Source organism: Melospiza melodia, chromosome 4, assembly GCF_035770615.1.
Source record: "Melospiza melodia melodia isolate bMelMel2 chromosome 4, bMelMel2.pri, whole genome shotgun sequence".
NCBI classification, from domain to species: Eukaryota; Metazoa; Chordata; class Aves; order Passeriformes; family Passerellidae; genus Melospiza; species Melospiza melodia.
Genome location: NC_086197.1, coordinates 62,965,819 through 62,993,730, shown reverse-complemented (window position 1 = coordinate 62,993,730; position 27,912 = coordinate 62,965,819). Strand labels below are relative to the sequence as shown.

Here is a 27,912-nt window from a genome sequence, read left to right as displayed (position 1 = left end):
TTCTAAATTCTGAAAGAAAAAAAGTTTATTTGAGATATCAAAGTACAAACTTCAAATAAATGCTTCAAAACACTGGATTTTTAATATTGTTTAATTTTTTTAAGAAATACTCTCTCTCAACCTATTTTAACTATTTTCTTCTTAAAACACAGTGATACTCTTAAGGCCTAGAAGTTGCGGGGAAGGTACAATCAACCACTGAGTGTGGATAAAGATCAGTTGAGAGAATCTGCACAAGTTCCTATGAGCAAAATAAATCTGGTAGAGTATGAGTGGAAATTAATTTTTTGCCCCACGGGTCTTGTACTAGCCTGCACAGCTGTGTATATTACTCTGTTTCAATTCTCTATCCTCTAAGTAATTATATATATAAAAAAAAAAATGACTCAATAGAAATTGTAGCTATTGGTAACTAAACTCATAAGAACTCATAGAATACATTAGTCTACTCTCAGCATTCAGAGCTCTGGGCTTAACTACTTTTAAGAGTGATACCACAGAGGTCAACAGATGCAGAGTTGCGTTAATAAATTATTACAAAGATAAGATAATATATTTCATACATCATGTTTTCATCAGGAGCTGATGAGTCTAAATATTACAAATTATTATTGAAGCATTCAAATAACATTGCTTGAAAAAAATACAATACAAAATATATTAAGGCAACTAGCATGGTTTGCTGAAAGAGAAACTATTTATAATAGCCAGGATTAGGAAAAAAACCCACAACAAATAAACCACAAAAATTTTCTTTTCAGAAAAGGCTTTTTCTCTCCTTTTTTTTTTTTTTTTCTCTGCATTAAATATGTGCTAATCAGCAGTCCTAGCACTTTGGCCATTTTAGAAAACACATGGTTGACAGACAGGAGAAGAAAATTAAAGAAAAAGAAAGCCGTGTATCTGAAAGAATTTTACATTTACACCTTCTAGGTACTGTCCATTTTCTTACTTTGCAGGCTGTCAATTCCATGATTGCTTTGAATTTTGCAGAACTGAACTTTATTCAGAAATATTGTAATTATTTCTCCATTCAATTCTTTTAACCAAAAGTATTAAACAGATTGATCTGCAAAATATGAACATGACAACCCAGAAATTATGCATGTGGTCTCCATTAGCATAGCCTCTAGCAGAGAGTTAAAAATCTTATTTGGTAACTGAGACAATAAAATTCTACAGCTTTGTTTTGGACTTACAGCAATATGCTGGAGAAGGGTTTGAGATAAACTACTATATCTTAAAGGAAAAAAATTGATTTAACCACATAGATTTAAAATTCTCATGTTTTGCATTCCTTTTTTTTTTTTTTATTTTACCTGGAGCCAAATATTTTATTAACTATATAAAGGGGATCAGTTTTAGTTGTATCCCAAAGTCCCCACTGAGGAAGCAGGATTTACAGGCTCCTGCACCAAAACAGAACAAGATGGGATTTGAAAACCTACTTGCTATATGAAAATAGTTGCTAGCTAGCTATTGGGAAACAATGTCTAGCCAGAGACTAAAATATCTGGTTCCTACCTGCTGCTTCTGCCACGCTTTTTTTTGCAGTCATGATTTCAGGAGGCTTAAGACACTGGATCCAACCGGTGAGATAGGCAGGAGAAAGCCTTGCTGAAAATGCCCCTAGGGTTAGGCGTGAGCCTGGGATTTCAGCGTCTCGCATAAGCAGGACATAAACAGTCCTGACATGCCTGCTGGCAGGAACTCTGTGGACTTAAACATCACTGGGGCAACTACAGGGTAACAACAGATAAGTAGGGGGTTTAAGACTCTTAAAAGCAGATAAAAGCTGCTGAAAGAGAATCAAAATTAAAAACCCATATGTGGAAGGTAATTTTTAACATGGGACTTAGGAGTTTTTAAAAATATCATCCTGATATTATATATAAACTAAATTTTAAAATACAGCATAAATGCAATTATATTTCTTCTGCTCTACATTATCATAAAAACTATTTTTTAACAGATTAAACGCTCAATTATAAAATCTTTTACAGCAACTTCATAGCAAGGAACTCCATCTGTATAAAGCTAATGTAACAGAGCAGAAAATCAAGCTCTTGGTCTAGTTTTCTCTAGTCTCTACTTCACGTTCCTAAAAAGTTAGGGAGATGCAGGAACAGACCCAAAGACCAAAGGATACGAAATCTCCAAACTTTCGGTCCAAGAAAGTCAGAATGCTCCCGTTTCACCAAGTATCAACATTACAAAGTCTAAACAGTCTGTCTTGATGCAGCAAAGTCAACAACTTTGCACCGCTTACCAGTTAACCCATTCTAGCACATAGCATTCTAGCACAAGTACACTATTAAGGACATAAATAGACACCCTTTACTTTGCTAAAGCAGTGCCACAGCTTTAATACCTTGAAGAGCTTAACTTTCAAGACAACAGGTTTACTAATTCTTATAAATATCCTCCAAAATAAAATTCTAAAAAATACGTAACTGTTTTCAACTATGTTGACAACAGTACCATGTCCCCTGCAGTTATTTCAGAGTCCTGACTGTGTGTAGAGCTGATTCCAGTGTCAGAGTCTGTATCATTTATGTCCAGATTAGTCAGTCTATGAACAAAGTCAGGAACAGCAATGCTGTTACTGGAGACGCCACTACCCTTGGATGGCTCTTCATTTGATTGAAGCCTAGTTTCAATGTTGTCCTTAACATGTAGTAAATTAAATTCTTCTGTAAGAAGTTCGTACTCTTTTTCCTTCTTTTGAAGCAGTGAGTCCCTGTATGTAAGTTCTTTCTGAATGCAGCTCAGGTATGAGTTGATTCTCAGACCATCTTTCATACTTTTTTCAAGCTCGTATTTTACACTTTCCAAATCTGAGCTTTCCAGTTCAGCATTAGCTGCTCCTTCTGTGCGAACAGACTCTCCGTTTTTTTCCATGCATATACCATGTACTTCTCTTTCAATTTCAGCACACAGGTTCTCTATTAATTGTTTGTGGTGTTTCAGTCTCTCTTCAACTTGTAAAATTCCCTCACTTTTGCTCAAATAGTCATGCATCTCTTTTTGATCATCTGGCCTACTCCCCTGTTGCTCAGTCTCACTTGTATTGATCATTAAATACGAGTCCTGCACATAATTTTCTCCATCATTTGCCACACGATCTAGATGGAATTTTGCTTCACATTTTTCAATTTCCATGTCTAGTTCCTTCATTCTAAGGACTTGCTGATGAATGGTATGATCCTGAGAAATGATCAGATGAATCAGTGTCTCCATATTATCTCTCTCTTGCTGAACACTGTCCTGCTTAAGCTTGGCCAGTTTCCGGAAAGTCTTCCTCACAATTTTCTTTTGCTTGTCTATTGGCAACATCTTCATGTAGTTTGCTGGACTGAGGTCCCACTGCTTTTCTACATTTTGTACTACCTTGGCTTCAGCTGTCTTCCACAATGGAAACGAGAGGAAAGCATCTGACTTTACCAATACAAAATGCAAATTAGCCTGCTCTTCCCCCCAGGCCTTCCAAAGTCTCAGAATCTTTGTCAAGGGAGGCAGTACTCGCTCCGAGCCTCTCCATTTTTCTACAATGCAGTAATCACTAGGTTTTCCAAAAAGGACCTTTTTCTCTCCAAATGTTGTCTGATGCTCCTCAAGCAGTGCTTGAATCACCTCTGAGCAAGTTGTGCGCTTTGTCAGGCCACATACAATCTTCTCCTCCTGGCAAACCCAAACCACAATCTCTCTTTCATTTGATGCCATGTCCTTGCTGGGAGATCTGGAAAGCAAGAAGAGACCAAGTATAAATTACATATCAATGGCAGAGACAGTATGAATAACTACTATAATTTTGATATGACTAACACATTGAAAAACTCCTGTATTGTTGTACAAGGCAACATACTTGCTTAAATTGCATGAAGAAATGTCTTTGGATTAAGTAATAGCTTTAATTGACTACTGCTTTAGTATTATTACTAGGCCAGCTGAATCTCGCAAAATGTCTTTTATCAAATATTGGTTTTGTATACCTAGTAAGAGTGCATTAAAGTTTGGCAATCTGCATTACACTTTCAGACTGACCTAGGAGAGCACAGCTTTCGGATCTTCATATTTGTTCTCATTACAAAGACTGCTCAGACATTTCTAAGCCACTAGAAATGGCTTCTGAAGGGAAGAATGCATTGAACATAGATGGACTGAGGGAAGATGACTGAATACCACCAATGAATCTGACAACAGGATAAATCTATAGCTCTTCTGCCACACTTGCACCTACACAAGCATAAAAACAATTGTTTTTCTTTTTTTTCACTAATAAGTGTCAAGAAATTTGTTGCTCTTCCTGAAGTACCAAATAGTCTGAATTCCAGTGAGTTGTGAGAGAATATCAGCTGCAAAAGAATACATACATGGGTCTGCATTTTATTTTGTTATTAGAAATTCTACAGAAATGTAAGAAAAGGAAAAAAGTTATTTTATTCAGTTGTTTATTTACTTGTTTGTTTATGAATTACAATGAATGTGCTATTAACCTGGTACTTCCTTATACATTGAGATATCCAACTCCAGGCGTCTGAGATCCCATTATGGTTTCTGTAGCTCCATTGCCTAGACAGCAATTCAGCCGACCAAAGGCTGAAGTTCACTCCACAGCTAATTCTTTGGTTTGCCCCCATCTGGTCCTGGACTGCTGTGGGCCTGTGTTGGCAGAGTTGCCTGGTTATTCCTGACCTCAAGACTCCACTTGAATAGTTTTCTTCATGCCCAGACCTGATGATTTCACCTCTTGCACAAAATGATAAAACAGTAAATTCCCTGAGGAAAACATGTCTTTGGATTTTCTAGAATGCCTTGCAGTTAATTTGAATGAATGAGGTTTCACCTAGTCTGACAGAGAAAGCCTGAAAAGGAAAATAACTATTCAGACCATATGCAAAGGGTGCAATAGAGCATGTTTCCATCTAGGACTACTTATCACAGAACTTCTTTTAGTCTTCTGAGTTGTAGTAAGCATGGAGTTTTATTTGGCTTAATTACAGCTACACCCTATGATTAGTAAAGCAATCCAGCTTGTTCGTTTTTCCTAATTATTACACAACATGACAGACATACTGCAATCCAATAAATTGAACTCAGCTCTAGGTGCCACTCTGACCAGGAGGCAAAAATCCTTAAAAGAAAGGAAACTACAAATGAATACTAATAAAACTGACAAGTGTAAGTTTATTAGTATTATTGCACAGGAGAGCTCTGTCCAAGTACATTGCTTCAGGTCTTGGAACATTCTCTGAAAATGTGTGTTTTGGTAGATGACTCTGAGTAATAGCATCATTTTCCCTCTCCAATAGCTCCCCCTCACAGACCAGCATTTTACAATAATTATTTTTTGAAACTGGTGCTCAAAAAGTTGATGTTTTCATAAACTACTTCTCAAGATAAGAAAGTACATATCACAGACACAGAAAATGGCAAAGTGGCACTAAGAAAGAGTAATATTCAAGTTTAAGAGGGGGGGAAGGAATGGAGAATGATATTAGATTAAATGGCATTACGGTGAAGTATGTCACACACTAAAAAATCAATATCTGTAAGTCCTCTGAGATTTACAATCTGCAGGATGCTATATTTTTTTCTGTTAACAGATTGGCAGTTAAGCAAAATTCAGGTAAATAGCCAGTTGCAACGCAAGTCAGCTGTGACTAAAAATAACTCATTATTTGCTTTACACTACAGATATGAAATGGAAAAAAGCAACAAATAATTTATTATGCATAAAATTATGCAAAATGAATCATGAAAACCACAGTGCCTCAAACCATGTTCACTACTGATGCCTAAATAATTGATTTACAAATTCAACTGTATTACCAGTCATTGAATTTAAATTTATAAAAGTACTGAAAATAAAAAGAGGCATAAAAATATAAAAAAATACCATACTGGGGACTCTGAGGCAGTAAATTCAGTCTGTATTTTTCCTGATTTCTTTTGCAATTAGGAAATACATTTCAGGAAATGAATTTTGTCTCTTCTAGTATTCTTCTGAGTCTCTTATGCAATTTGTTTTCAAATCAAAAGTATTCCTATTTCTTTTTTCTTGTTTTTATTTGATTGGCATGTTTTCTCCTACTCAGTATTTTCAGTATGTAACTGATTATGTGGCTTAAGCAGAAGCCTACTGTCTCTTCTGGCTCCTTTAAAGTTCCCTTATGAAGCCAGTTTCTCTCTGTGCTATTAGCAAATATTCAGATAAAGCTGCAGACCCCCCAGACATCCCATCATTACTGTACTGATAAATTCTTCCACTATACTTTCTTATATGGAATTCCCACAGAGTTCAGCAGGAGTTAAACAAACTTCTGATGGAAACACTGTATTTTGTAAAGCAATCTCTACAGGATCCCTGAAAACAATATGGTTGTAGAAATAAGATCTTTAAATTACTGTTTTCAACACTTTTCTAGCTGTTTATCACCCCCTGTAATTTTTTCAGTTTGCATGCCCAGAGTTTGCATTCAGCTTTCTTGGAGAAGGATTGTTCTTTATTCTGCCTATAAAATGTAACTTAGTTGCACAATTGGATAATGTATGCACATGCAGGTACACAAAGAAACCCAGCAGCTTATACATGAAAATAAGTACTTACAAATATATAAGTATATAATATATATACCTACATCTTTTAATTATATGGTCATATTTTACAGAAAATGAGAGAAGAAATTAAAAGAATTTCTGAACATTTCTGTAATTCTTGGATCAAAGCAACATGGTAAAGTAAAAATTATTTCCTTAATTCTTCTATGTGTTTGTCTCAATAGATATTATCTTAATTTTTATTCAGTCACTCAATTTTTGATCTTCACTTCTAAGCAAAAATAATTAGCCAGACATTTATAATCTTACATTGCCATGGAATTCTAATATATTCTAAAATATCAAAAGTGATTCTTTATTATCTTCCACTAAAAATGGTAAACTGGAACATTACCATGGACCTTTCAAGTAAAAAGTATTGTATAATTCTTGCTTCATAGTTAATTCAGGTAAGTCCAAACAAAAATGAAATGTGTCAGTCACAGAATACCAATCACTAAAAACTTGCTTTCAGGATGCAAGAAGATGCCAGTACTAGGAAATATCTTTTGTTAAACTGCACATTCCTCATAGAAAGTGAAGAGCAGATTCTGCATTTATGAAGTGGAATTAATCTGAAAGTTAATATTTCAGTATAAATTCAACATCAAAATTCCTCTTCATTAAGAGAAGACTTCCAAGAAGAATCCCTACTGCCTAGCCCATCTTTGATCACTGGGGATGATCGTCAGAGGAAGCTATTTCTCTCTTTCATCAACTACAAGAGACTTATGTGGCCACCTTCAATCAAATAGCTCACTTTCAGGTAGCTGAAATCAGGTGAGATTAACCCAATCAGATTCATTCAGGTGAGATTAATTAAGATTCTGGTTTATCTGAGAGAAATGTAACAAAAATGGTTACAGCAGCACTTGATTTAGTACAGACTACTAAATGTGGCACCTACACATCATAATTTCACAACTTAGTTTAGACCTTCACTGTTCAATTTAGCCAGTAATATATCAGGAAATCCATTAATTCACTTCAATAATAAGAAAGAGATCTTGAATAAATTTTGGTCATTGACAGGAATTTTTTTTTTTTTTTTTCCTGAGATTCAATACTAAAAGTTTTAATCTTCAGGAACAAGATCTGCTTTTAAACAGTCATTTAAACAGAGAGGTGACCTTCTCATATTTACAGGTTCCTTGAATTTCCTGTCCTGCAGTTTGTAAAGGACACAAAAGAACTAACATTTTTAATAACCTAGCAGTTAATAGGAATGTAACAGCCAAAGTGTTTTTCCAGTTTAAATGTTTGGGTTTCCTGACGACCACAATAACAATTTCTTCAAAACTAGCTAGGCAACTTATATTTTTTCAAAAATATAATGCTGCAGTAAACAGGCTTTGTAGCTTTCAGCTCTGTTTTGAAGTCTGTTTCTTTGAATTGATCACTGAAGCGTTCTGCTTATACATCTAAGATTATAAAGTCTTGATGATAACAACAAGATGCAAGTCTATACTTTTTTTTTACAAAGCCACTAATTACTGAGGACCAGATGGGAATTTAAACTTAATAATGGAAAAAACTACATTTCCCATGTTTTTGTTTGCTTGATTTGATTACTATTGTCATGCCTTCTGCTCATTGTTTCTCTTCAAGATGACCCAAAACCCCATCCTCCCAAATCATGCTCTAGACCTCACACAGTCTTAATTACACCAGCACAACCTGAGTGTTGTGTGTCAGATATATAATTTGTTAATTTATTCTTCAGGCCTAGGGGAAGGTAATACATTCCAGCAACGTATAGACAAAACAAAAACATTTACTTATGTCACAAATGCCTAAATGCTGGAAGGGGCACTTTTGATATTCACTGACTTTAAGGTATATCTGGCCCAAAAATATACATATCAAACATAATTGTTCGCCTTCATGAAACAGTCTTCCTAAATATGTAATATATCAGTTTTACAACTCATCATACCAATCAAATAAAGGGATCTCCCTACTTTTTATAATTTCACCTTCATGTGTACAAGATGCTTCTTTTTCTAGTCAAATTTCTGCAAACATTCTATTGGAACTAGATCACTTCCATATCATATGGTTAGCAACTTAATGCAGTGTTTCTGAAATATAATGGACACTAAAAGAATACTTTCTCTTTGTTGAAAAAAAAGCATAGATAACCTTGACTCCCTTCACTGCAATAAATTATTTTTAGATTTTCCTGCTCAAAAAAAAAATTTAATTCCTTTTTCAATATTACCTTATTTCTTGACACACCTTCTGTGAAAATAGATCAAACTGATTAACAGATGTAAAAATATTTTGGAAACGAATTCAAACATGAGATTATGCTGATGACTAAAAATTTTACTAGTTGTCTCTTCCCAGTCATTGAAATAATTTAAATGGAATAAATGTCAGTTGGTGAAAATAGATCACTCACCAAGCAATATATTAACCTTTTCCTTGAAAATGCATAGAACTCCTAATAATTTATAAATTTTCCATCAAAGAGCTCATGCTAGAAAGTAATTTGTGTAAAATATCTTAGTCATTTTTTCGCTGATTTTTTGGGAAAATAGTGTTTTATTGTATGACAGCCTAAGCCCTCTCCAACAGCACAGTCTAATCTGCAACAAATCAGATGATAATTGTGTTTTATAACTGACAGACGGCTGTGGTGGGGTCCTCAGAGTATGTAGGTATGCTGCTGCCCTGACCTTCCCAGAGTAAGATCAAAATGCTTCTAAACCTTAAGCAAACTCTACATTATGCCAAGATTCCACCAAGAACAATTCACTTTCTTCAATGGAGAAGACAAAAAGGCTCTAAGAGACAATCCTGCTGCTTCCTACTGTGTCCTTGCAGTGGAGCCCTCGCCAATATATTCAGGATCTGCCATCTAGGTGCTTCCCTGGAGTCCACTAAAAAATGCAGCACTTTCAGGGAGACCCAGGCAGGGCTCTGCAGGGCTCCCCGTGTTGTTCAGCAGCCCCTCTGTTCTTCGCTGAGCCGCACGCTCCCAGCTCCCCAGCAAGGGGTTCAGTGCTGCATCTCCCCCTTGCCATGCTGCACAGGGGGGAACAGCGTCCCAGCCAGGCCTGCTCAGTGCCGGAGCCACCTGCTCTCCTTTGAGAATGCTGCGACACAATGGCACGTCTCATCCTGGGAAAACAAGACACACTAGGTATTTAATAACCTAGTGTTTCCAAGGAGCTGGTCTTTGAGCACGCTGCTGGGGCACATACATACGCCTATTGGGAAGTATGTGTCTGTGCTATGTATGGTCTCTCCTCATCACCCACAGACGCTTCTTCCATGGGAAGGGCTCAGAGAAAACTTGCCTTGTTTTCCTGAAATTTCTAAAAACCTTGTTATCTCAGTGCCAAGATTATTAATCTCTGTTATCTCTTAGATCTGAGCTATAACTATCATCAAAGATAAGGTATCAATCAAAAATGTGATAGTTCTTAATTATGTATCTACTTGCTGGAAATAATAAGCCAATATTACAATACTACCTACTTGACACAAACGGCCTATAATTGTAGCACAGGGCACATGCTACATGTAATTTGAGAGCTTCTGATACCAGTGACTCCTACATGTCAGGGTATATAAGGGCAAACTTCAGCCACAGAATCACAGAATATCTCAAACTGAAAGAGACTCAAAGGGATCATCGACTCCAACACCCTGCTCCTCACAGAACTACCTAAGATTAAACCATGTAACTAAGAGCATCATCCAGAAGCTCCTTGAGCTCTGACAGGCTTGGTGCCATGAACAAATCCTTGGAGAGATTGTTTTTGTACCCAACCCCACCCTCAGTGAAGAAACTTTTCCTAATGTCTAATGATTCTGTGGAAATGGTGTGGTAACGCTCTTTCTACCAAACTTCTGACCTAATATGAAGTTAATACCAAATATGAAGTCAAAGCATAGAAATTACCTACCTTATCACATACCATTTAGATAACACTGCTTTTATTGTTTTTATTGCTTTTATCGCATTCCTTCTATTGTTTCTTTTTTTAAAATCTCAGCATGTTACCACATAAATGTGTGTGTATATATAAGAGAATATGAGATAATAGATGGGCATTATGAGAGAAAAGATCAAAACATATTTTGGCTTTTTGTGATTTTTATCTGTGAAATTTGCAAAAGTGTAAAGCTGTTGGGGCTGTGTTGCAACTCTTGTGTGGAAGAAACTAACTTAATTTGATCCAAAGAGATTTTTAGAGGTGAGTTTAAACATTAAAGGTATAGAGAATACACAGTCCATATGAAAGCTAGGGTCAGAAGTATGTCAACCTTTCAGGAATAAATGGCTCATGTTGGAAGTCCATATTATGTTTATTCAGACTATCTACATTTAAACCACCTTTTCTCTTAACTTTCTGTCCCCTTCTGTAAAGTTATTCAAAAGGCAATAAAGGCCAAATCTTATGCTGGGTATGCCTCCTGCCTAAGTACATTACACACTTCTGAGTTTCCTAAGGGCAGCAATGAGGAAGTAGCTACTCTCTCACTACCCACTGAAGCTGGAATTACTCCAAAGCCTTAGGGATTCATATGAGCCTATTAACCAACTGCATTACCATTCCCCTTCAAAGGTCCCTAAAAATAATATTAATGGAGGCAGAGTTAATATCCATGTCATTTAGGACACAGAAATTCCATACATGACGTGTCAGAAACTTGCTGCTTCTTCCATTTTGCATCATATGAAAGTCAGGGAAAAGGTCACCTGAAGGGTATCATGGCAAGACAGAACTGGTATGTTAACTGTGAGAATAAAGCTCTCAATACAGATAATCAGTGTAGTCCCAACACTGCAGGAAGACTTGGAAAGATCACCACAGAACTTCTGAAAACAAAGTAATTATTATTTATAGAGAGAAATAAACTTCTCTCTGCCATCTGCTTCTGTATCCATTTAATCTTGCTCTATGATAAAACTTCCTCCTTTACAGAAATGTACATAGGCATTTACTAAAAATAACAGAAAATTAGGCATCTTGTGAGCCAGTGATATTTTTCAAACATACACATATACATGGTAGTTTGGATGCTCTAATTGAAATATTTCAGATATTTGAAAAAAGAAAAAAAATTAAAGAAAGACTATTTTTATAACTAGCTTGTTATAACACTTTTTTTCCTCGTATAAATTTAATGTTCATTTTTCTGTTATTTTTTAAAGGCATAAATTTTTAATTCAGCAAAATACACATACTGTTTGGAAGGTTCTATGAAGCATTTGAATTAGCAACAGCTGTTGCAAATTATGTCCAATATGAATTAAAATTTATTCATATAAAATTATTTAAAATGTACTTAAAACTACAAGTAGATCCTTCATCTCTTCTGCAGAGAAATGCCACCACTTTAGCTACTGTACAAAATTGCATAACATTACAATTCAGCAATGATCTGTGGTTGAAACTCCTGTTCACCTAAACACTTTATACTACGTTGATGGTCTATGTCAAATTTCAGTGGAATAACTTTGAATTGCAATGGGATAGCATTACTTACTTTTATAGAATGAAAACATGAAAGGTATGACAGTTTAAAGAAAATAATTCTGATAATTATTTTACTGCAAATAACTCATTCATACCAGACTGCTGCTGACTTGAGATGTCAGACTTTGGTAAAAATCCCATGGGAAATCATGTGCTTCATTCTAATGTACTGCTTGGAAACAGGTGTCTGTCTGAACAAGGACCACCTGTTAACAAAAATAAAAAAAGGAAAAAAGCCCTGACAGTACTTTAAACAGATAAAAATGAAAATAAGCAGCCAAGAAGAAGGACCAGCAAGGGCTGACAGCAGTAATTCTATCATCTGCTAAGTGGATGGATAGCAGAGTTTGTACTACATAGAAAATAAGCCAAGAAATTGCACTAACTCAGGATACTGCACTAACAGAAGACAGAAGTAAGAGACACTGTAAGAGGAATTATACACCTTGTCACTAGATAAGAGCAGTAGTTATGATGGATTAACCTGAACACTCCCCTGCAGCTCTTTTGAATAATGACAGGACTCTGTGTCTTTGCTACAATGGCCAATATTAGTTTGCAAAACCTCATTTGCAAGGACTGAGTGCAGATGTTCAGCAAAGCTGACCAAAATTTTACTAGGTCCTCCCCTTCACTTATTAGCTCTGCCCCATACCATGTCTACACTTCCAATCACAGGCAAGTGCAAAGGCTGCAGTGGAGACTGCATTTGCCCTTGCCCTTTCCTCCTGTCTTACCTCTGAAATTTTCCTCTGCCCCTAAGGGTGCACATTCTCTATAAATCACACCTGCTTTAAATCTGCCTTCCTGTCAGACTAATCATCATTTCTCCATTGTATAGTCAAAGTCATAAGGCTGGTGAGTGGATATTAGACAAAAAAATGTTTGGAATTCCAACAAGCGTGGTGTGTGCACAAAATGTCATGACAGGTAACACGTTTATCATACCAGGTCTGTATTTGGAGTAGCATAACATAGTGGAGGGGGTGGCTTGAGAAACGAAGAAAAGAACTAGCCGTCCACCAAAATATTTTCCAAGATGAGTAACAGTAACATCAACAATTTACTTTACTGGGAAAACATGCTTTGATGTGTCTGGTTCAACTGCTACTGAGGAAGCAGCTGTTATACAGGAATGGAAGATCCAGGAAAAACTCCAGAGCCAAAAAAAACACTGACATATTTAGTGATAGTAATTCTTTAGATCATGATGAGGGGGATGGGAAGACAGGCATTTTCAAATTCCTCAGTGTTAATGAGCAACATGAGAAGTTTAGAAATATCAATACTGTAAATACTACATTTTAATTTTGAGCAGTGGGTAGTTCTCACTAGTGAACACATGAAAATGCCGCTGGTACTTTTCATCTACCACAAGAACTTTGCTAAAACACATTCTTTTAAATTGCTCCTGTATTTAATTTAAGCGCCTATGCATATTTAAGCACTGGCTACACTATATAAACTTAATGGAGCTCCTATTAATAATGTACAGAATGTGTACAGTAGTTTTCAGTAGTATAGAGGAAGCAGAATAATTTACAGCTCATTTGGAACACAGGTTTCTAAATGATAGAGTTGCTGTTAAGTTAATAGAAATTTGTGTTATCTAACTTCTCCCATTAGATTTTGTATAACAGCCTTTTAGAAGCACCCTGGTTGTTTATGAGCTTTTGAGATCAAAGAAGTGAGGGGAATTCCAAGCATCGAGAGTATGAAGGGGTTTTTTGTTTGGTTTTGTTTGGTTTGGTTTTTGGTAGGGTTTGATTTTTTTTTCTTTTTTTTTTTTTTTTTTTTTTTTGTGGTTCCATGAAATTCAGTTCAGGTTTTGTTGAAAGGCAAAAGTGTACTGCTTCCCTCCCCTGCCTTTGTTGACATTTTTCTCAGTGAAGAAACAAACACAAAATATTCAGAGGTTGGGGCTGAGCTGCCAAAACATGAACAAAGCATACTAATGTAGACAGATGATAAAAAGGCAAGTTAAATAATGGAATGAGATAGAGACAAGGAAATAATAAGACTTCATGCTATTTTTCCAATACTCCCTGATCTGAAGCAGGCTGGGATGGTTACCTTCTTATGAATCCTTATATCCTGTGCATGTTTTGCACCTCTTCTCTGCTTCTGATGGCATTCATTATTATTGAGAAGAGCACTTGTCTCACAGAGTGAGACAAGTGCTCTTCTCATTCATAATGAATGCAATGTCCTCGGTTTATTTTTGCCAATCCCAAGGTTAAACTCAGGTTTGGGCAACAAAGTAAGAAAAATACTCATTTGGGTCCTATGGTGTCAAGCAAGAATAGCGGCAATGCAAAGGGAATGGCAGAGAACAGCCAGGAGCCTGGAAAGGAGGCTTAGGATTGCTCTTTGTGCTACAGCAAGCCTTTAGAGCTCTTCAACAACTTCATCAATCATTACCCTTTCCTAACTTCTTAAAATCTAATGATTTGTCAACACAGCTTTTTTGTATATCACAAGAAACAGTAAAGTATCTCTCTACAGTTTGCTAGGAGGAAGAAAGACAGGATGGCCTTTAATATTCTCCTATATGTACTGCAATCAGTTTTACAGAGTGAACCACCCCACTCTGAAACTACATTGCATGATCTTTCTCATTTCATTTGCTTTCAATAAAAAATTTTGAAAAACATCACTTCAAAGGATGTTCTATCAAGACTTAATTTACAATAAATTCTTTCTTTTCTTTTTTCTTTTAAATTTCTGCCTCAAACTTTCTGAAAAACAATTCAGTGACAAATGTGTTCCATTTCTTACAGTATTTGAAGAGCTGAAAGGAAAAAAAGATGAGATAATGAAGTGGACTCTTATATAAATGTTCATTCTAAAGAGCTAAATTGAGTACTAGATAAATAATTATGCTAACGAGAAGAGTGGACATAATTTTTTATAAAAGAAACCTGAAGCATTTTTGCTGTCCATTGTCAGACTGAGAGATTTGTGAAGCTCATGCTTTCAAGTAATTTTCTAAAATTGCCTATCAATGAATGCTTCAATATGTAGTTAGTCAGGCACAGGCTGATAGGGTCTCTGAAATATAACCACATCGTTTCTAAAGAAGCTACTGAACAAATGAAATAAATTGTTAACCTCACCAACTGTGCTCTCCCCAAGCAATGGATATGCAAAAAGAGGGCATAGGAGATTGCAAAACTAGCTCTAGCCAGCTGAGCAATACAGGTAGGAAAGGCAAAAAGGGATGAATTGCTATCTGGAAGCAAGTTTAAAGCTGGATCATAATGATTACCAAGAGTAATGAAAAAAATATTAAATTAATGCAAAGAAGAAAGGTGTAGACAAGAGAGACTTACAGAGAATGGTGTCTAGTAGCCCCTCCACCCCGTCCCAATTTTTAGCTGTAAGAAGATGAAGGAAGATGACTGCAGAGGAAAGACATTCCATGTGATTCAGATAAAAAGCTATGTGAATCCTAAAATATTTGAACAATTGTGACTTAAGCCTAAAACCTGTTCTATGACAGACATAATGAGTTCAGATAATGTGTTTCCACCTGGGTCCATATGAAGAGGCTCATAACCATGTCAGTTGTCCATCACAACCCTCCCACTGGAGCTGAGCTTCTTGTCTGATCTCCAATGAGTCATGATGAATTAAGCCATAAAGATAAAAGCTTTGTTAAACCATCTAAGATAGCCATCCAAATGTGAGTGAACAGTTTAGGAAGAAACTTCAAAAGTTTAAGGCAGCTGAAAAGGTGCTAGCTTCTGTCGAGAGAACTGTGATGACCAGAGAGAGCAGATGCAGGCCCAAAATCTGCAGTGGGCACAGTGAAGCTAAGCACAGCTCCATGACTGTGACCAAAGACCAAGGCAGGCCCGAGAAATAATGGTGCCAGTCTTGTGAGACACATCTGTGGCAGCATAGTGATTATCCAAGCAGGCTGTGACACCAGAAAGACACTACAAACTACTTGTTGTCTTTAGTTCACAGAAAGTCACACTGAGTCAACATTCAAATTAATCCTATGTTTCTTTAGTTCACATATCCAAATGTCTTTGCAGGTGGGGATCCTGTCAACATATGAGCAACTCAGATGGCTTCACAGCTCAGGGAGGATAAAAAGGCCTTTTAACAAGGTACTTCATAAGCTGAGTGGTTACCACAGTGACAGGTGGATGAAGGCATGCTTCCCTCTGCCATGTGAACAGCTCTGTCATGTTGGGAGAAATACACATTTTTAGCTTTCTTTTGTGACACGTGCACATTCTGTTTGTCACTTCTGACAGGCTGGTGTGTACTCAGGTTTGTAATATGTAGATGCATAAATATAAGATCTACAGAAGTGACTATTTTTACATGTATTGATTATATATACAATAATTTGGGGTTTATAATATATTTTATTGTATGTATGTGACAGTACATGAGCTATACATATGCATTCTGTGATCACATCTAACGCAAGCTGTCATAAATTCATTTTTATGCTGAATATATGCCTACCAGGCACAAATGCTTTAGCACAAAGAAATATGTTTAGCATGCATCCAAGGACTGAAAAATTTCAGATACTGCTACTTAAGTTCAACAAAAATTAATTTGATTCAGTGTATCCACAGAAAGATTCATTCTCTGCTACACTGGTCACTTGCCTCACTTAAATCCATATAAGAGACAGTACTCAGTTTTGTCAAGACACAGAAGATATTGAGACATTGCAGACACCAAATATTATAACTTTCAAGTATCTCCTTTGCTGCTGAAATTCATAATGCTCACTTGGACATCTCGACTTCCACAGAAAGTACTACAAAAGAGTTGAACTCCTAACAATGGGGTTTGCTGACACCAGCAAGTTCGTCAGGAACTGACCTAAAGCAGTCAGAAACATGAACAAAAGGGCAGGACTTAGATGCTGTTAGATCATGTCCAGATGTTCGCTGCATAAAAACCAGAAATATTAATTAGTACAGCAACCCAAAACCTGATTCCCTTCTCTCCCTGAAGCTTTCAACACTAATCCTTGTCCTTGTGTGCCTTTCTGCTGGCTTACTTAAGCCAGTAGAAAAATTAAGCAGTTTCAAGATGAAATACTGAGAGAATTTCCATTTAGAATAACTTCACAGGACTTTCCTGAATAAGGCATAATGAGGGAAGCACAATCTCCACGGTGTTCAAGACCAGTGTAAAACATGATAGAAGAACAGGGGGCTGAGGAATGTTACCAGTCAGAATTTAAAAATCTAAAGTTCTTAAAAATTGTCTTAGGTGACTGGAATTTCATTTAGGCACCTTCATAAAACTAGTCCTTATCACTTGCATTTGTTCAATATGTGCACATTTTTTATTTGTATCTTTTCTCCTAGGTATGGTACAACCCTTTTAGAGGACACTTTTCGAAATTCAAACTTTTGATATATGTCCTTTATCATCTTGTTTTTAATTGCTCTTCAGGCTGACATTACAGAATTTATCTCCACATACTCTGGTAGGGAAAGAACTTCCTTTTACAAATCAAAGCTATCCACTCATTTAAGTTCTCACTCTAACTGAATTGATATCCACAGACGTGCAAAGCAAGACATCCATAAACTTCCTTTGCTTAGCCCTTATGTAAAAAGAGTTTACAGGACACTGAATTAGCAAACGATGAGCACACAGTGAATAACCAGTTCTGTAAACTGTGGTTTATATGTCTTGCCCAAAACTAGGTAGGAATTTTGTGGCAGGGTCAGGGAAGACATCCATGCTATTAGGATGGTTCTCCCTTAATCATACATATCTACCTATAATTCACCTCTCTGCTCGTGTTTCCCTTTTTAATTTCTAAAATGAGTGGTGCAAAAGATGGTTAATAACCCTCTCTACAAATCTGAGCATGCTCCATGAAAAGTGATTGGGTGGTGCTCATATCATCTACCTTAAGCTATTTAAAAATGTAGATGTGCAAAGATAATTTTCTGACCTTCCTCTGTAATCAGTGGCATAAAATAGGCACCTCCAAAAGGGTGACTAATCCCATACTGACAGCCTGTCTAAGACTAAACGAATTGCCCTCCAGAAGTGTTTAGATGTATCCATTAACTACAAAGAGTACCTAGATGACAAGATACCTAAATTTTCAGTAGGCTTAAGTAGAGTGAGATGGAGCTTGACATTTGTGTTTCACTGTGCACTTGAATCTCAGGAGCAGTGTGAGTGTCAGCAAAAGTACTGTGACCATCCACAACTGCAGTTCCAAAAATAACTTAGATCTTTGTCAGACACCTGTAGGGACTTCCATGGGTAAACAAACACTATTAGTTATCTACCTAATCCTTAAAGTACCAGGAGTCTGGGAAAGTGCAGTAAAGTCAATACCAATCCTAGACGGTCCTTAGAAAACTGAATTTGGGCAGAGCTTTTCAGTAAAGCAGGATGTTAGCAACAAAGTGGCCTCAAGAGATACAGGCAATAATCAAGTTTAAAAAATATACCCAGTGCCTTAGCAATCAGTCCAGAGGAAGTCTGTCAACAGCTAATGTCCAAGCAAAACTGCAGTTCAGAACATCAGTTTACCAACCAAAACACCAGCAGCTGAACAAGATCAGCACAAGATCCCACATTTATAAATATCACTAAACCCCTCTTTGATCAGTGAGCAAAATCTGGTAACTTCCTGTGGCAGATGAGGTATACTTTAGGTCATCAAAACAGCGTCCCAATTGTTGCTCTGAAAAACATAGTAGCTTTAAAGTGCTTTCACAGTGGAAAATACCCTCTGTAGAAAGAATTCCTTTGAATTGAAGGAGGTTGGGGAAAGCAAAGTAAGATGTTCTACATGGATGATGGAATCTATTAACACAAAGCAAATTGCATGTTCAAGACCCAAGGGCAGACTCTCTTAAAAATTAGTAGTCTTCACTCAACTGCATTATTCCAGTGAGGTCATACACCCTTACAAGCTAAAGAAAGGTAAGCACATTTATACCTGACCAAAAAAAATTTCTATTAGAATATTAAATTTTCATGAACCTGATTTTGTCCTTGAACATGACAATATTATGCTTTTGCATATTTATTTTAAGCTTCAATATTTTTGTGTTATTAAAAGGAGGTAAAAATAAAATCTTCTGCTTTTTAATAGAGATGATTCTATTTATCATTATGATGGAAAATTTGTAACTCAGAACTCTTTCCATCAATGAAAGAGAGCAAACAGGGGTGAAGAATAAAGAAAGCAACTCAATCAGATTCATGATTTTGACCCTCGATATAAAGAAATTATGTATTATATCCACAGCAAACACTGTCTCTATAAACACGTTTTTCTCCTATGATTATTCTGCAACTTACTAATTAATGTGGAAAAAAGTCATAAAAAAGCAACCACAACCCAGAAAAACAGAGGTTTACATCACCTCCAAGATTACAACATGGCTTGGCTTCTTCTAGTGCTGGTGCTCAAAAATGCATGTCTAGGAACCATCTAAACTACAATTTAAATGTCTCAAACTGACATAGGAAAAAATGCACTCTGGCATACAGGAGTGGGAATGAAACAAGAAAGTTGGTGAAAGAGAAACACATCTTCAAATAAAGGGTATAAACAAAGTGCATGAGAGATGTACCAAACATGCACTAAAATTTTTTCTTTCAAGTTTGATGTCTTTTGCTCATTAACACATTATATGACATATTATTATCATATTATTACATACAATTACACGACAAATTATTATCATTACCATCAAGAACCTGTTTGGTTTTTTTTTTTTTGGTTTCTGCAGGTAATTTTCTTTTCTTTTGTTCACTTCACAAAACCACCTCAAAATACATTAAGATGCTCATGGCATTTCTGCATTTCTTTCTTTCTCTTTCTGGGACATTAAAACCCTCCTTACAAGACATTTTTAACATTATGGAAAATTTTAAACCATTGAAAAATTCCTCAGAAAAATCACATAAAATCAAACCTAAACAATCCACAGTGTATTCTCACTTTCCTGCATGGCATATATGTTTAGTGGACTGCGGAAGGACTAGAATAAAAGAACTCACAGATCTAATTTTTACTTCTCACACTAACTGGCTTTCACAGTCTGCACTTCTACACATTTTACACTGTCTAGTCATGTCCTACTTATTTTCCTGAGGCATGTAAATATTAACACCCAAATTACTGCTAAGGAAAACTATGTAAGCTTATCGGGTGTTTGAGGTCACAAATAATTGGTATCGTTATCACTATTGCAACACCTGCACCGTAAGTGTATTTCTGGCTAGGCCAAACCAGGAAAAGGTAATGTGGTTAATCCCGGAGCCTATTTGAATCAAATTCCAAAAGCGTGTTCAAAAAAGTATTCTTCTGGACAAGGCTTCCTGAAACTCTCTTATCTGTTTTGTCCTGTGTGATACCCGAGGAATTGCTAGCATGGAAACACTGTACAGAGGACTGAAAGTCATCATCTCAAGAGTACCATAACATGTAAGGGAAACAAGAGAAGTGACAATAACAGCCCAGTTACCTATGCACACAATTGGGTCCCAGCATGTCCAACATTCAGTCCCAGGCTTTACCTAATGCGTGGTCTTAACATTTTTATATTGCATCATCCTTTCTGCCACTATTAATAAGGATTTACCATCTAACTAAATATAGAAGCTGGATGGTCTAATTAAGGCTTGTACAGCATATGCGATGTTAATGTTTCCAAATAATAGTGTTTCAGACCAGAGTTTTAAATTGTTGTTATTACTCATATAAAACAAACAAAAAACTTTTTTTCTGAGCATAGGTAAATCAGGAGGTACTACTCTGTGATTATCACTGACTTTCATTAAAGTTAATATAATTTTAAAAAATGCCCAACTCTGAGAATTTGCTTCTGTCTACTGAATTAATTACATATTTAACAATGTGTCTTTCTTCATGCACATAGTTTTTCAACAGTAAAACAGGAAATGACCATTGATCAGCAAGATTTTTCCAATTTTTAATCTTTCACTAAAAAAAAATGGGATTTTTGTCTGAAATGTATCTCTCAGCCTACTCTACACTATATTAGTTTTTCAGATTAGCTTCAACTTAACTGAAGTCATGCTCTTAGATGGTGTAGTATTACACTTCTATTACTCATTTTATTTACTCCTTCAGGATGAAATTGCTGCCTGCCCTCCTGGAATAGTAGATAATTAACTCTTTAGAAATAAGGTTAGTGTTTTGCTAGACAAAAAGCTCTTCCTGAAAGTGAAGTGAACAAATATGTACAAAGATTATTAGAAAATGTGTGCAACCATTTTGACCCCTGAGACAAAGCTTCCAAGGAAGACCAGAAAATAAATTATAATGTATGAAATCTGGCTCAAAAAAGAACAACTTTTAGAACTATTTGATAGCTCCCTAATACATCTCATACTCAGGGAAAAGTTAAAAAAATAGGTAAAAGAGAATGCATTCTACCATTACAAAACAAGCACCATCTTTTCAATCTAAAAATTTAACACAGGCAGCACCATTGATTCCAAAACTTTTATCTACCCTCTCCAACATACATACCAAAAACCTTGTAGTCTTGTATCAAAAAGCACCTTTATAGCTTCATATGGACTTTTATCCAGGTGTGCTCATCCAAGAGAAGTATTAGACATCTCACATGATCCCATGAGACTGACAGTGTGGGTCATACACAGTTCATTCAGACAAGCAGCTGATCTCCAAGAGCTTAACCAGTCCAAACCTCAGTGCTGCGCATTTTCAGTTTAACTTCATCAAGGTTTAAAATGTACAGCGGCGTACTCAACCGTAGGTAGAGCAGAAGAGATGTTCAGAGCAATACACAAATCACCGGGCTAACTAGATGCAATGAGAAACTACTGGAGGGAGGGAGGGAGGGAGAAAGGGAGGGATCATGGAAATGCTAAGTCAGTATCAGATAGATGAAGTCTCTAATCTAATTCACTACCCTGCACTGTAATATATAAACTGAGAGAATAATTGAATGTGTCTCTCACTGGGGAGGGGCCTCTGACTGTCAGGACAGGAAGAACTCCCTCTTCTATCCATAACATTGGATGGAAATACATGGTCTTTCTCTCTACCTCTGAACCAGAGATGAGCTGATTAAAGAAAAGCAGAATTAAAGAGCAGGCAAGGTAAGTCTTTCCCTCCTACAGAGAAATACTAACTTCTGTGGCAGTGAGTAAAAGTGGAAAACGGTGAAAATAGTAAACAATAAAAGGTAGAAAAAAATACAGGAAGGAAAAGCAAAACCAGCAAACACATTTAAATATTAACAGATTTGTAACACAATTGTTTAATCATGAAACACTACTCCAGGTTCAGAATTATTGCATGCCAACAGAGTGTACAAACTTTTGTAGTAAACGTAGGACCAGCATGAAGTACACTGGCAAAATGTATTTCTCAAGGTGTTGAACATAACAGGACAGCCCTACAGGATCAAGATGGATCATGTTTACCCTCTCCCTTTCAGGATCCCAGCTACAACACAAATGAAACAATAGACATTCAACAATTTTGTCTGAGGCTTATGTGCAAAACCCAAGGAAGTGGTTGTGATGAAAGAAATGGCAATGAGGTCAGTTTTTGCACTATGGCATAGATCCTTGAAGTATTTAAATAAACCTAAAGACCCATTTTCAAAAGTGATCAAATCTAGCACCAAGAGCAGAGAAGTCTTAATCCTACTGAAAAACAGCACAGTATAAATTCCTGTTCTGCTTAGGAACCAGGAAATCGAGTACAATGTGAAACCTTGGTATCTAAACACTGCAAGTATCTGTGTTCTGTATTTCTCGTAATTGGATAGGGAGCTGTTTTGTCTCTGTGCAAATCAATTCTAGACCTTATGAGCAAAGAAGTCAGTGCCTTTTCTCTTTCTCCACCTTCAGCTAAGCGTTTCCTTCCCTCACTGCACTTCTGAAGTGTGATGTGAGCCGAGCATTCCTCTCACTCTCAAAGTAAGCATCTTTAAGAGATCTGCATAAAAATAAATCTCCTTGAGTTTATTCATGCTGCAGAGCCTTAGTCCTGCAGGAAACTTTCATTTTTCCTTTGTTGCCTTAGAGGGTACAACCTGTCCCTGCTGTGCACATTTGAGTTTGTAAGTGGGTGGGGTGTCTTGGAAGTATTGTTCTCCTGGGGACATAGTGACAAGCACATACACATTCTGGGGACTGTGATTACTTCTGGTTGTCACAGAAGGACAAAGAATACTGTAAAAACTACTTATAGTTCTTGAAAAAGATATGAAAATATCACTATTGTCTTTCTTGCCAAGAAACATACGCTGGAGTCGCAATCCTAGAGGTCACTCCCCTGAAATCAAACAAGGGCTTAAGTGATCTACTGGCTACATGGGCTTTGTGCTGTCTCTCTATTAGTGACATTTCAGAAGCCCAAGAGAGTAATACTGACTGAAGATCTTTCAAATGCTAACAGCAGTTCAGCACAGGCCTTGTCTTTCTGAGGTTTAATCTCAGTTTCTTTCTCTAAAGACTGGTGGCATAATGGACAACGTCCCTCGCCTCTTGCTCAGACAAAGACTCAGTTAGTGTAACCTCTTTGTTTAAACTATAAGGTCTTAGGGGCAGAGACTGACAATTTACAATCTGGATGTGAAGAGCCTACTATTAAACAGGGACCTGATCTGGAACCTCTGGGCAACGCTGCAAGACAAGCACTAATTACAGTGGTGTCATCTTGTTATCTGAGCAAATGACTGTAACGCCTTCATTTTCCTTCTGGCTCTCCTTCCACCCACCTTTGTTACCTCAACTTAGCTTTATGTCCTCATGTAAACAGAGATTTTATTCCTCATTTGCTTATCTTACAACTTTCAGGAGTTATATTTGCATGCAGCAAATGGTCATTAAGAACTTCCAGAGAAAATGAAAAAAGCCGAGTTTCCCAGAAATGTGAATGAGCACTAGGCCTATTTAACAAAACTGCAGCAGCATCATAAAGATAGACATTTGTGTATGTCCCTTTTTGGTCCCTCTTTATAGGTAGTTAGACAAAGTAGTGAGCCACAAGTTCTAACTCTCCAACTACTGGTCTAAACACAGTCAAAGATTTTAAGCTCCCTTCTCAAGGTTTCAAATGAGTTCACCAAGATACAATTAAAATAAGAAACAATTATTACATAGCTCTTCAGTCATACTGCAAAATCACTTTACTAACTGCATAAACAAAGTTGCATTCTCAAAAGTATCAAAGCTAACATTAAACATGCAGAAATTTAAATATCTGAATAGATAACGACACATCTCAAGAAGTATGTAGTTTGCTTTGTTCTTGGCTCCCTCCCCCTACACTCCTCTGGTCACACAGGCCCCTTCTTATTGCCAGAAAGCCTCTCAGCCATTAGAGGTGTTTATTTATTTCTGGGGATGTGAGGATAAAATGAATAGAAAGTCCTAGACGAACCAGTAAAGGTTCTTTTGGTATTTTAATTTTTATTGCCTATTTGAAGCTTTGGATTATGACTTTCTTTTCCTGAGGAATAAAACGTCACATCAGCAAACATAATGAGATTGATGCAATTAGTGTGAAGATATTGTAAATACCCAAAAGAGAAACAATTTCACCGTTGAACACAGTGGAACTGTGCTTTGTGATTTAATCCTTATTCACGTAAGTGATTACAGAAACAAAACTTCCACTTTAAGACTAATAAATTTCCAGCTCTATGGGAAAGCAATTTCATAGAAAAGTTCATGTCCACCTTTCTAGATCTTCTACACAAAAAATGGTCACATGAGAATTATATCAAAGTTTTACTGTTTTCAGGCACATTACCAAAATATGCCATTTAATCAGTAAACTACAATATTAATAATTCTAAAATAGTATTCAATTTTTAAACATTTACTATTACAGTCTTTCTAATTTATATTCAATACACTAACTTAATAGTTTTACACAATCCCAGCAAATACAAGCCCCCCCCAAATAATTTTCAGTATATCAAATGTGAAAACCAAAAGCCAAACGTGGAAATGGGACGTTTTTGCAAAACTATTTACAGTTCAATTATATTCCCCATAGAAAAGTTCATCCTTTGCATTCCTTTAAATACAAACTAAATCTTGGTGAAGAGCACTAGGCAAAATGGGGATGAGATTACAAGTGATTTCAGAGTTTCTCATTGAGGCAATGTAGCAGCTTGTATTCCAATCTGCTACAAGGCAAAATTCCAGCGACCTGTTTCTGTTCAGCTTTAGCTAGATGGGCTCAGCCACTGTATATTCCATAAGGGTGTAAGCAAATTCACTCCTTAAAAACCTAGTACCACCCTAGCACCTAACATGATTACATAACCTTCCTTCCCCTTTTTGCAGCCCGCGTGTGGGGCATGTGGAAGCATGTACGGCGCAAGGGGCAAAGTCCCCATAAAGAAACTTCTCAGTGGCAGACCAAAGGACCACGGCAGTCTCTCTGAAGAATTTTCTCAGCTAAAATAAAATAAATACATATACATATATGTATATATATACAGTACAAGTCTATCCTGGACTAAAGGCTAAACAAAACAAACAAACAAACAAACAAACAAAAAGTCATCTCCCCCGCCTCCCCACGCTGAGAGCTCGATGCTCTCCTACCTCCCAGGCTGACAGCCAGCGGACAAGATAAGGCACGGGCTTGATCCGAAGGGATTGCAGGCTGCCGGTCAACCTCCCAGGGCAGCGGGGCCACGGCCCGGAGCGCGGCCCTGCCGTGAGAAACTCTGGATTCTGTCCCGGGGCGGGGGCAGAGCTCCGGGCTGACGCGGGCCGCGGGGCTGCAGCCGGTTCTCCCGGCCCGGGCCAGCCGCCCCTTCCCAGCGCGGGGCACCGCCGCTGCTCCCCCGGAGCAGCCGGGCAAGCTCCACGTCCGGAAGAGCGACCTCCCGCTCAGGGAAAATACTGCCCACGAGTGAAGAGAGCCAGAGCGAGGAGGGGCACGGCAGGTCCGGGGAAAAGCCCCTTCCCTCGGCACACGCCGGCCCGCTCCCCTCCGCTCCCCCGGCCGCTCGCAGGTGAGCCCCGGAGTTCAGCGGCACGGTCCGGATAACACATCCTGCCCCCAGAACCATAAAAAAGCGTACAAAATAATTCATCCCATAGCGCCCTACCTTGTCCTCCACATACCCACGCACTTTACCTGTTTTTATGCCGGGTTTTTAATAAATTCCTTCCAAAAGGAGCCATGATCCCAGCGGCATAACATCAGCGATCCCCAAAGAATTCGAGGGTGTTCCCTTCTCCCTTATTTTTTTGCCTGAGCGCCTTCCAGCTTGTTAACAGTCACCGAGCGTAGCGATGAGCTGGAAGTTGTGCAATTTACTGCTAACTTTGAACTCCAGCTTGTTGCTGCTGCTGCACCTTTGGAGTCCTGCCCAACTGCGAACTTGAAGGAGGTGTTTAGAAGCAGGAAGAAGAAAGGGGAGGGGGAGGTGGAATACGCACTTGCTCCTGTGATGTGGAGTTATGCACAGAACTTGCTAAACTTTCAGCCTTGTCACCCTCGGGGCAGCAGGCAGCAAATGGGAAAGAGGGGGCTTTGCTCCCGTGTGGAACTCTGTAAAGGCGCACACACACGCACACACACACACACACACACACGCACGCACAAATGCACTGAAAACTTTCCCCGGGAGGCTCCAGCCACTTCAGGTCAAGTCTCTCAGCTCAAACGCACGTTAATGAAGGGCAAGCTGCAGTTGCCGCACCAGTTCCCAGTGCATAATAATAACCTGCCTTCTCGGTACCTCAGTACTTCTTCACAAGGTGTTGAACGAGTACGGCGAAGATGAAGGGAAAAAGACCGCTGCGGCCCCTCTGCTCTCCCTGGACTTTTAAGTAAACGAGCTGTTTGCATGGAAGCCTTTAGAGATTAAATGCACCTTCGAAAATGCGGCCTAGCAGAGAACAAGTGAGGCAGCAACACGAAAGACTGGATTCGTACTAAGCTGTTCCACGACCTTTTTTGTTATTATTTTAAACTGGCTTTGCCAGAAGGGAAGTGAGCACACACCATGGTTCCTGTTCACAGCAGCCCTCTGGGAATGAGAGATTTGGAGCAGAGCTTCAGAAGGAAAAATCTTTTATTCCCCCTCCCACCCGCCCACCACTTTGGAGCAGGGCAGGGCAAAGAGGAGCCATTGTGCCCAACAGGCTGATGCAGCGGCTGGAGATCCCAGGGCAGGTGGGAAGTTCTGTGCACAGTCCTAGCACACCGTAGCCCTCTCCTTTCTGTAGTAATTTAACAGGTACATATTAGATGTAAGTAATTCCTTTTTCCTTTTTTTTTTTTTCCTCTGACAGGGCAGATTCTTTGTGTGGCTGCCCAAAGGTACAGCACAATAGGGAATTGTTTTATCAACCAGAGGCAATGATTAAATAGGAGCCTACCAGAGTAAGGGCTTATCTGAAAAAAGTATTTTTCTAAATTTCCGCCTTCCTCCCTTGTTCAAGAATTCAATTTTGCTGAAGAAAACAAAGCAAAGGCCCGTTTCATGGTTTACCTATTACTGGCAGCTCTAGGAATACCCCACATATTTTCAGTTCAGTCCCACGCCTCTGAATTCTCTGAACTGTAACTACAAAGGGAGGGACCGGAGCCTCTTAAAAGCCTTGTTTGTGTATTCATTCAAATAAGACAAAAAATAGGGAACCTGAATAAAATAACTTTCAGCTTTCTTATCGTGCTGCCAGAGTAGGCTTGAAATAGTCTGATTTCAGTATTATGAACAGAAGCACACATTAAGTCCATAGAAGTCTTTCTTTTTGCTTTGAATCAGGTTATATATGGCACAAAGAGGGAATTTTCCTATATCCAAAGGACTGG

At 37.7% G+C, this 27,912-nt stretch overlaps 1 protein-coding gene across 3 annotated transcripts; it reads right to left on the bottom strand.

Annotated features, from left to right (window-relative positions):
- RASSF9 (Ras association domain family member 9) lies at positions 1–26,990 on the bottom strand. Of its 3 annotated transcripts, none has more exons than XM_063154940.1 (2): positions 26,834–26,990; positions 1–3,739 (listed from the first exon to the last, which is right to left on the bottom strand). In XM_063154940.1, the coding sequence occupies exons 1-2, from the start codon at positions 26,941–26,943 to the stop codon at positions 2,464–2,466; spliced, it is 1,386 nt and encodes a 461-aa protein (XP_063011010.1). In that variant the 5' UTR covers positions 26,944–26,990; the 3' UTR covers positions 1–2,463. The 3 variants fall into 3 exon arrangements, with proteins under 3 accessions (XP_063011010.1, XP_063011011.1, XP_063011012.1); XM_063154941.1 differs by lacking the exon at positions 26,834–26,990 and adding an exon at positions 26,227–26,658; XM_063154942.1 differs by lacking the exon at positions 26,834–26,990 and adding an exon at positions 25,686–25,795.
- Between the last annotated feature and the right edge of the window lie 922 nt (positions 26,991–27,912).

Coding starts and splice junctions, on each gene's coding strand:
- RASSF9 (XM_063154940.1), bottom strand. CDS start 26,943: ATGCAAACAGCTCGTTTACTTAAAAGTCCAGGGAGAGCAGAGGGGCCG. Junction 3,740..26,833: donor CCTTGTGAAGAAGTACTGAG/GTACCGAGAAGG, acceptor CTTGCTTTCCAG/ATCTCCCAGCAAGGACATGG.